We start from the raw sequence: 10,739 nt of genomic DNA, 5'->3' as shown, positions 1-10,739 counted from the left end.
TTTTTTCTTTCCACCGTGGATCTTTTCAGTTTCGTGATCTTGCTCTCAAAACTTTTTAATTGATTTCTGTCAAATCTGTTCATTCATTACATTATTTTACTATTTATTAAATTCTTTTAACTTTTTAACTTTTATTAATATGTACTGCATTTGTAACAATTTGGAAAGTCAAGTAACTAACTCCTGTTTTATTTTTCTTTATCTTGGTTTATGAGTGTTTTTAAAGTTTTACGTTCCTTGAAGATCATAGCTGTAGCCCCAATTCTCTGGTTCTGGCTACTTTTATTTATCATACTTACTAATATCATGAATGTAATTGGAATACTCCTTTGATTTTACTGGGGACATATACCCACTAGTGTACTGAGATGGAAAAAACAAAGTCTTTAGAACTCAGAAAAATAGAGTTTATATTTATTATTTATGTAAGTGTGATCTTGTTATTAAATTCCTCTGTCATATTTATGGAATTAGCAATTTCTCTTTGAATCTAGATGTTCCTAGTTATGTGTATTTCCAACATATGTTTTCAGCCACATACACTTTTTTGAATATCATATTTGGTGTTTAATTTTTGCTAGGATTATAGGCTGGACTCCAGATCCAAACTCGACATGTGGCAGACCCACTAAAAACATACATTAAGCCCCTAGCACTGTTTTAATCTCCGTGGCCTGGCTGAGCTTCTGCCATCTGTCCTCCTAGGCACTGTGAGGTCTGGACATCTCATTTGGCATAACTCAGCTGTGGCCATTGGTGGATCTCATCCTTAGTACTACTCCCTGCTGGCAGGGGTGGCCCAGGCCCACATAAGCCATTGCTGGGCTCCTTGGAGGACTTAGAGAGTCCTGAGATTGCCCATGAGGATGGCCATGCCTTACAGTCTAGCACCCACCTTTACTGATGCCTGTAGAGATTTAGAAGCTCACAGGGGTCTTGGATGTCTTTCTTATACCTCCATTGTCTGCACTGTGACTCCCATACTCCTAAGCCAAAGTAGAGAATTTTGAGGAGGCTTGTATGGAGGTTTATGGTGACCCCCATGGTTCTGTGAGACTGGTAGAAGGCACAGACCCCTTAGACTTCTCCCCCAGGAGAATATGTGAGACTAGTGGAGGAAAGGAGAGTAATGAAGTATGCATTTAGTGTCCCAGGCTATCAGAGCACAGCTCTAAGGAGAAATACAGGGCATCTTATGGCAACTGGCACAGCTCTGTGAGACTGGGAGATATTGCACAACCTTGAAAAATCAAGGAGCTGTGACCCTACTGAAGGAACAAAATAAATCTACAATAATTGACCATAAAGAAATACAGGTTTTTGGCTGGGTGCAGTGCACACTTGTAATCAAAGCACTTTGGGAGGACGAGGTAGGCAGATCACTTGAGGCCAGGAGTTCAAAATCAGCTTTGCCAACATGGTGAAACCCCAGCTCCACTAAAAATACAAGAAAAAAAATTAGCTGGGCATGGTGATGGGCACCTGTAATCCCAGCTACTCAGGAGGTTGAAGCAGGAGAATTGCTTGAACCCAGGAGATGGAGGTTGCAGTGAGCTGGTATTGTGCTATTGCACTACAGCCTGGACAACAAGAGTGAAACTCCGCTAAAAAAAAAAAAAGTAAAAGAAATGGAGGTTTCTGAATTTCCTGATAAGAATTAAAGATAAATTGCCTTAAAGGAGCTCAATGAGCTGTGAGACAACACTGATAGACAAGTAAAATCTGGAAAAGAATACATGAACAACATGAGTATATCAACAAAGAGAAACCATAATAAAAGAAATGTAGATTCTGGGACTGAAGAACACAGTAACTGAACTAGATCAATACAGGGTTTCAAGAGCTGACTTGATCAAGCAGCAGGAATAACCAGTGAACTCAAAGACTGGTTATTTGAAATTATTCAATCAGAAAAGCAAAAAGAAAAAGAATCTTTGAAAAAGTGAAGAACCTCTGTCTGACTTAGCTAAAAATTGGAGGTTCCTAAGAACTCCTTCCCCGCCACCCCCCGCAAGGCAGACTCTTGCTCTGTCACCCAGACTGGAGTGCAGTGGTGTGATCTCGGCTCGCTGCACCCTCCACCTCCCAGTTTCAAACGATTCTTGTACCTCAGCTTCCCAAATAGCTGGGATTACAGGTGCCTGCCACCACGCTCAGCTAACTTTTATATTTTTAGTAGAGAGGGGGTTTCACCATGTTGGCCAGGCTGGTTTTGAACTTCTGACCTCAGGTGATCCTCCCGCCTTGGCCTCCCAAAGTGCTGGGATTACAGGCATGAGCCACCATGCCCGGCAAGAACTCCTTTTTATGTTAGATTTGCTAGGGTTTAGTAGCTCACAGAACCCAGGAAGACAGTTTACTTAGCTGATTTATTACAAAGGACATTTTAAATATTATAAATGAACAGCCAGCTAAAGAGTTACATACAGCAAGTTTTGGAAGGGTCTTAGTTTCAGGAGGTCTGTCTCCAAGCAGTTGGGATGTACCATTCTTTCAGCATGTGGATGGCTCTTCACTCATCCAGAAGCTCTTTGAATCCCATCATTTAGGGATTTTTACAAAGTGTTCATCTAGTAGGCATAATTGTTATCAACTCGATCTCCAGCCTCTGCCCTTTACCAGAGGATAGGGGGTGGGACTGTATGTTCCAAGCTTATAATCATGTCTTGGTCTTTCAGGTAATCACCCCCTATCCTATAGCCCAATAATAATTGTTTTGTTAGAACAAAAGACACTCCTATCACCTATGAAGTTCCAATGCATTACGAGCTCTGTATTGGGAACCAGGGTCAAGGACCAAAAAGAACAAAAGCTTCTCCTAGCAACTTTATTACTTAGGAAATCACAAGCGTTTGGGGGGCTGTGTGCCAGGAACTGGGGATGAAAACCAAACTATTTCTTATAAATAACAATGTCACATACATGTTCATATATTCATGTTGTTAGTGTCCTTTCATTTCAACTTGAGGAGCTCCCTTTAGCATTTCTTATAAGGTATGTCACTTGTAAAGTGTGTCTTTTAAGGTATCCACCATCATAAAACGAAATTTGAAGCTGCTTGGTAGATAAATTCATGCTGAATTTATCTAAAGGTCAGACTTCAGGGAGTGGTAGTTCTAGAAGCCTCACGAGGAAGAGACAGAACCATTCAGTAGAAGTGTATACAGAGGACCAGCGGAAGGGAGAAGGAATGGAGGGAGGCTCGTGAGGGCTGAGATGCACGGAGAAAGCCTGCAAGCACACAAACCAAGAATAATTAAATCTGAGAAATTCCAGGATTTATCTGTAGGTGGAGACCACATCTGCATGATTCAGGGATTCTTAGAATTTGGAATCATAGAGGGAATTGAACATTTCAGAATTCCATGGGCTAGGTAGCATATGAAACTCCATGATTTTCACATTTCTGGGTCTAAAATCAAAATATTTATATATTTATTAGCAACAACAGTCATTCTCTTCTTCTGACCCTGGAAGAGGAGAACCACCAACCCAACCCATCCCCCACCCACTGCATGTGCTTGTTGGTTGGACTGGGGCTAATGGCTTTGGGACAGATGTTAGAAGCAAAACTGGAGTGTCATGGTTTTTTTGTTTTATTTTGTTTTGTTTTTTGTTTTTCTCAGAATTGTCTTCTTAGTGCTTGGATGGTGTGAGTGAAAACCCAGAGGAATACATTTGGTGGCTGAGCTAGTACAATGCCATCACTGGTGAGTGGGAAATTCGTCTTTCTACTGAAATTTGTACCCCTGCTACCAGCCTAAGGGCAGATTCATCCTTTTAACATAGATGTTCTAAGTGCATTCAAGGATCCAAGCTCCAATTAAGATTTCCCAGGGCTTGGAATGGTTACATTGGCTCAAAGAGTCATCAAGAAGTAATCTCCTTTCAACAGTACACTCATTCCAGCCTCTACTAAGGCTGCGTATTCTCAGAAAAGACGTGAGAGGATTTTGTTCCTCTCATCCAGTCTCGGGGAAATCATTCATTCATTACCAGCCTCTCATGGCCTTGTTGGGGAAATAAATTCACTCATTACCCATGTTATTGGCAGGAGTGGGCTTGGGAGTATATGCGGATAGGCAGTGAAAATAAGTGAGAGCAGAAGATTATAGCCCTTACAAAGGCAGATGTTTTCCCAGGCAAGCTCAGTTAGTCTAGTGTTTCAGGTGTTAGGGGAGGGCTGTTTAACATGAAGGGAAAGCAGATAGGATTAGGACAGAGGAGACAATGAGGAATTATTCATTTATTTTTCCTTTCTCAAAATCTTAATGTCTTGAGAGAATAAATGTGTGCTTTTGAAAACTTAGAAAACAAAATTAAAATTCTTATTACCCTTGTCCCCAAATGAACCTCTGATCAAACTTGATAACTGGAAGCAACTGAAGTGTTGTTTCTTTAATTTTGGTTGTGCATTAAGTGATGGAGTATAGGAAACAGAGTAAATTTAAAACTCTAAGGAAATTTTTGAAGTGGAGAGACCAGGATAATCAAAGGATTTTTTTAAATCCCTAAATCTAGAGACAACATGAAGAAACAAAAGAGAATCGTACCTAGTGCATAATAGTCGGTTTTCACACCACTATAAAGAACTACCCGAGAGTGGGTAATTCATGAAGAAAAGAAGTTTAACTGACTGACAGTTCTGCAGGCTTAACAGGAAGCATGACTGGGAGGCCTCCAGAAACTTACAATCATGGCGGAAGGGGAAGCAAGCACCTTCTTCATAAGGCAGCAGGAGAGAGATACCAAATCAGAAAATGCCACACACTGTTAAATCAGCAGAACTTCTGAGATCTTACTAGCATGAGAACAGCAAGGGGAAGTTCACCCCCATTATTCAATCACCTCCCACCAGGCCCCTCCCCCAACATGTGGGGATTACAATTCAAGATGAGATTTGGGTGGGGTTGCAGAGCCAAACGATGTCACCTGGTGTTTGGAGGTCCCAGATAAAACTGAGAAAGGAAGTCCTCAGACCATGGGAAGTGGCAGGATGAGACCATCTTTCAGTACTGAAGTCTTAGAGCCCCTGGCTTGTGCTGCTGAGCCATTCATCCTTATCCATTAACAGTGAATACCTGAGTTGTGTAGAGATAAGAGGCTGCATCTGCTGCTACCAAGTTCTGTATGAAAGTTGTTCACTCAACTGAGTGTTCTCAGTCATTTCATGAATAATGTATTTGTGGCTTGTATCTAAAAAATGATAGATAGGAACCACTTTACATATTATCTCACTGGATCTTTTTGAACTCATAACAGGTCTTTATTCATGAGGACACTGAGGTGCTGTAGTGGAATATCTAATTAAAGTATTGATTAAAATGTGACAAATTGTGGATACTGCCTCCCTTGTAGTGAGTCTACGGATTTTCTTTTTTTTTCTTTTTTTTTTTTTTTTTGAGATGGAGTCCCGCTCTGTCACGCGTCACGGAGCCCCAGGCAGAAGGCAGCATGGGTTCACGCCATTCTCCTGGCTCAGCCTCCTGAGTAGCTGGGACTACAGGCGCCCACCACCTCACCCAGCTGATTTTTTTGTATTTTTAGTAGAGACGGGGTTTCACCATGTTAGCCAGGATGGTCTCGATCTCCTGACCTCGTGATCCGCCCGCCTCCACCTCCCAAAGTGCTGGGATTACAGGCGTGAGCCACCGTGCCTGGCTTATGGATTTTCTTGAAGGTGGTGGAGAGGAGGATTTTAGTTCTAAATTTACAAGTCAAGATTTCATAATTAGTATCTGGAAGTTATACTTAGAAGTCTATTGGGAAATCTTCAGGTTATATCATGTGATATTTCTCTATGTGAGGTTTTATGTCTTTAGTGTATCTGAAAGCCAGATTCCCAGTTCAGATTTAAAGGGATGTGACAGGAACCCCAAACACTGTTTGAGTTTTCTTTCATACCACCCACACTTCCTTAGGACAGTCACTTTATCTTGCTCCACTGAACATTGGCAGAGATAGCCCTGTTTGCAGTAGAATGTCCATAATGTTTTAGGATTCCATGACCTTCGAGGATATAGTTGTAGACTTCACTCGGGAAGAGTGGGCCCTGCTGGACACATCCCAGAGAAAGCTGTTTCAAGATGTGATGTTGGAGAACATCAGTCATCTGGTCTCTATTGGTGAGTCTCTTTATATTTATTATGTATGTATGTATATATGTATTCATTCACTCACCTGTTTTTCACTGATTCATTCATTCATTCTACATGTTTCTAGAACAGCTTTCTCATCTGTCACTTCAACCTCTGCCTTGATCCTTTCATAACTCTCACAATTACCTGACAGCCATTTATTTCCTTTTCACTTATATTGATTTGTCCTCTCTCTAGAATGTCATCTTTTTGACCACAATTTCACATCCTTCTTGCTCTTCAATCTCCCAAACTCAGAAAAGTTATGAAAATTCACTGCTTTTGAATGCATAAATAAATGTATTGATTTCTTTAAAGTAATTGTTCTATCATAGGGACTGTTCTGCACAGAACCTAGATTGTTCTGGTGGAGCTAGTATTTATTGCATTATTTTTTAATATAATGTCAAACACTATGACAACTTGTAATTTCTCACTGTGAGAAAATACAGGGAAAATACTGAGTGAAAATACTGAGGATTTTCACTGCAATAAGTGAAAATACTGAGGATTCTGCAATCAGTATTTGAAGTGAGGCATGACCATCAGCAATTATTGGTCTTTTATGTCTGGGAACAAGTTCAAGAGTTTTCCTTTTGCTCATAAAGGACTGTCAGTGTTGTCTTCAAGGTAATCTTCCCAGGCTGACCTTCAGTGGCTAACTTATCCTTCCCAGTAGCCTACCCTGTACCTGATAACCTTGTACATTTGTCAGCACAGAACTCAAAATCCATGTATCTTTTTCCCAAAAACAGGCAAACAGCTCTGCAAATCAGTTGTGCTTTCTCATTTGCAGCATGTAGAGAAACTTTCAACACAAGGAATGAGCTTACTGCAAGGTGAGCTCTAAGAAGCAGTGCTCAATAGGAGGAGGAGAAACATGGCCAGTGAGTGAGTAGGCCCCAACAGTTGCCAAAGGAAGATTTCTTTTTTCCTTTTTTTTAGACAGAATCTTGTTCTGTCACCCAGACTGGAGTGCAGTGGCACGATCTCGGCTCACTGCAACCTCTGCCTCCCAGATTCAAGTGATTCTCCTGCCTCAGCCTCCTGAGTAGCTAGTACTACAGGTGTACACCACCATGCCCAGCTAATTGTTTTCTATTTTTAGTAGAGACAGGGTTTCAACATGTTGGCCAGGCTGGTCTCAAACTCCTGACCTCAGGAAATCCATCCACCTCGGCCTCCCAGAGTGCTGGGATTACAGGCATGAGCTACCACGCCCAGCTGGAAGGTTTCTTAAATTTGCAGTGTTTCTGAAATGTAGGCAAAAGCCTGAGGGAAACATTTCTCAGATATTGACATTATACTTTGTAGGTGTCAATTTTTATTCAAGTATATCTCTGTCATTGTCTTTGGCTTTTGTAAAGGGGATATTTGTGTACTTATTTGAGTTAAACTATTACATAGTAGCCCTTTATAATGGTCCTCTTCTTTGAAAATTTTTCTTTCCTTTACTTCCTTAACTTGCCTTCTTTATTTTTTTATATGCTGAAAATGTCAGTAGTCAATTTCCTATAATACTCTTCTTCTTAAAGTATCATTAATTTAACATGCCTTCCCTGTCTGTGTGTATTTGAAACACACTCAAATAGGCATTGTAGCTATTTAACATTTTTATTCCCCTAATGCCTGTATAGCATCTTTTTTTTAAAAATTTATTTCAGGTAGAGAAGGTGACATTAAACATCAAGAGATACCATTCATTCAACATACCTATCAGAAGGGCACATCCACCATCAGCACAATGGTAGGTAAGCTTTATGGATGCGAACCCTGTTCTTCCATATAGAAACCTGGACACTGAACAACTTTGGAATTTGGTACAGGTACCTGACTGTACTTAAAGCCCTCCCAGAAGAGTTTTAGTTAGTTTGGATGTAGTGAAGACATTAACTTCAAATCAAAACCATAACATGAGGCCTTATAACAGGACAATTGTATAAATTTTACTATGTGCTGAAACTTTCAAACAGGATAAAGTCTTGATACTAGTCAGAAAGCTCTTCAGTTGGGATGCTACAACAGAAAAACTCTCTACATGCAGTTAGATAATGCACCATGTTTATATAACTGATACAGGAACAATTGTAACTGGAATCTACTACTGAATGATTACTCTAGAATTAGTATGTAGAGAAATGAATGAAGTAATGAATGAATGAGTGTGGATAAACCTTTAATAGTCTTTCATTTCTTTCCAAAAACCAGAGATCTCATACTCAAGAGGATCCTTTTCTATGTAATGATTTAGGAGAAGATGTCACTGAACATACAGCATTGACTCAAAATGTGATTACTTACATGAGAAAGAAACACTTTGTAAGCAAAAAGTTTGGAAAAACCTTCAGTGACTGGTTATCCTTTAATCAACACAAGGAAATTCACACCAGATGTAAATCAGATGAAGGTCATCTATTTGATTATGCCTTTATCCAAAACTCTGCCCTTAGACCACACAATGTGACTCACACTAGAGTGATAACATTGGAATGTCATGTGTGTGGGAAAACCTTCAGCAAAAATTCTAATCTTAGGCGACATGAGATGATTCACACTGGAGAGAAACCACACGGATGTCATCTATGTGGGAAAGCCTTTACTCATTGCTCTGATCTTCGAAAACATGAGAGAACTCACACTGGAGAGAAGCCATATGGATGTCATCTATGTGGGAAAGCCTTCAGTAAAAGTTCTAACCTTAGACGACATGAGATGATTCACACTAGAGAGAAAGCACAGGTATGCCATCTATGTGGGAAAGCCTTCACTCATTGCTCTGACCTTAGAAAACATGAGCGAACTCACTTAGGAGATAAACCATATGGATGCCATCTATGTGGGAAGGCTTTCAGTAAATGTTCTTACCTTAGACAACATGAAAGAACTCACAATGGAGAGAAACCATATGAATGTCATCTATGTGGAAAAGCCTTCTCTCATTGTTCTCACCTTAGACAACATGAGCGAAGTCACAATGGAGAGAAACCACATGGGTGTCATCTATGTGGGAAAGCCTTCACTGAATCTTCTGTGCTTAAACGACATGAGAGAATTCACACTGGGGAGAAACCATATGAGTGTCATGTATGTGGGAAAGCCTTCACTGAATCTTCTGACCTTAGACGACATGAGAGAACTCACACTGGAGAAAAACCATATGAATGCCACCTATGTGGAAAGGCCTTCAATCACTCTTCTGTCCTTAGACGACATGAGAGAACTCACACGGGAGAGAAACCATATGAATGCAATATATGTGGTAAAGCCTTCAATAGAAGTTATAACTTTAGACTTCATAAAAGAGTTCACACTGGAGAGAAACCATATGTATGTCCTCTATGTGGAAAAGCCTTTAGTAAATTTTTTAACCTTAGACAACATGAGAGAACTCACACTAAAAAAGTAATGAATATGTAAGAGTCATCAACCATAGCGTTAACACTAAATACACCCAAGGACTGACATACTACAGGAACATTATGTCTGTAATCAGTGTGGAAAAGCCTTTATTTGTAATCACCACTTTGCTCAACCTAAATGAATCCAAAGTAGGGAGAATCCATATATATTTAAGCTGTATGGCACAAACTATGAGAGAATGAAACTATAGATCAAAGGAATGTGGAGGAGTCTTCATCCAAAGCTCTAACTGTTAAACAAACAGGAGAAATCACATCACAAAAATTCTGTACCTGTCGTCAATGTGAAAATGCCATCTTTTAAACAAATGAGTAAAATCGACAGGCGAGCAACCATATGTCTGTAATTGCTGTGCACTGTCATTCAGCTAAGCACCAGTTTTGGTGTCTGCAAGAAAATTCATTATCAGATAACTGATAAAAACAGGAAATTTGTGAAAATATTTTTATTAGGTGGATGAGGCCTCTTGCACAATTCCAGAAATTCATAGTAGAGAAATTATTCAGTGAGAAATCCTTTTCTTAATACAGCAGCACTTCTATAATAGATCAGAATTCACATGGTGTAGAACGCTCAGTGACATGAATGGAGGGCAGTCCTCAGTAAATTACTCATGCCTTAGTCAATACCAGCATTTTTCCACTGAGAAAACAATCTTGACATGATAGTAGAAGAACCTTCAGGCAGCTTTCCTGTCAAAAAAGACAGGGAAGAAAACTCTAAAAAGCCATTGAGATGTATAGCTGGGGGACAAGACATAAAGCCATCAAGCACATGCTTGAGAAAAAAAATTATGGTTTTGAGCAGACTTTCTACTTAAAATATGTGGGATGAAATGTACAATTCTGAAATAACCTGGGAATATTGAATGCAGAATTGTGTAAGAAGTAATAAGATTAAATTAGTACTGTCAAAAATGCAAGCATTAAATGTCGTTGCTGAATAATAGGTTGATTAAACTCCAATTTTTTTTTGTTGTTGTTCGTTTGTTTTTTAAACAGTCTCGCTCTGTCGCCCAGGCTGGAGTGCAGTGGCATGATCTCGGCTCACTGCAAGCTCCACCTCCTGGGTTCACGCCATTCTTCTGCCTCAGCCTCCCAAGTAGCTGGGACTACAGGCACCCGCCACCACACCCGGCTAATTTTTTGTATTTTTAGTAGAGATGGGGTTTCACTGTATTAG

The 10,739-nt window shown here is 40.0% G+C and overlaps 1 protein-coding gene across 2 annotated transcripts; it reads left to right on the top strand.

Annotated features, from left to right (window-relative positions):
- The first annotated feature begins 3,090 nt into the window (after positions 1-3,090).
- Positions 3,091-9,727, top strand: ZNF596 (zinc finger protein 596). Of its 2 annotated transcripts, XM_011968608.1 has the most exons (6): positions 3,091-3,285; positions 3,627-3,710; positions 5,999-6,125; positions 6,893-6,976; positions 7,802-7,884; positions 8,346-9,727. In XM_011968608.1, the coding sequence occupies exons 2-6, from the start codon at positions 3,699-3,701 to the stop codon at positions 9,552-9,554; spliced, it is 1,515 nt and encodes a 504-aa protein (XP_011823998.1). In that variant the 5' UTR covers positions 3,091-3,285; positions 3,627-3,698; the 3' UTR covers positions 9,555-9,727. The 2 variants fall into 2 exon arrangements, with proteins under 2 accessions (XP_011823998.1, XP_011823997.1); XM_011968607.1 differs by lacking the exon at positions 3,091-3,285 and having other exon boundaries at positions 3,425-3,710.
- The last annotated feature ends 1,012 nt before the right edge of the window (positions 9,728-10,739 follow it).

Source organism: Mandrillus leucophaeus, unplaced genomic scaffold (assembly GCF_000951045.1).
Source record: "Mandrillus leucophaeus isolate KB7577 unplaced genomic scaffold, Mleu.le_1.0 Scaffold85, whole genome shotgun sequence".
Taxonomy (NCBI): Eukaryota; Metazoa; Chordata; class Mammalia; order Primates; family Cercopithecidae; genus Mandrillus; species Mandrillus leucophaeus.
The sequence above is the reverse complement of the archived record's forward strand: the minus strand, read 5'-3'. Positions and strand labels throughout refer to the sequence as shown.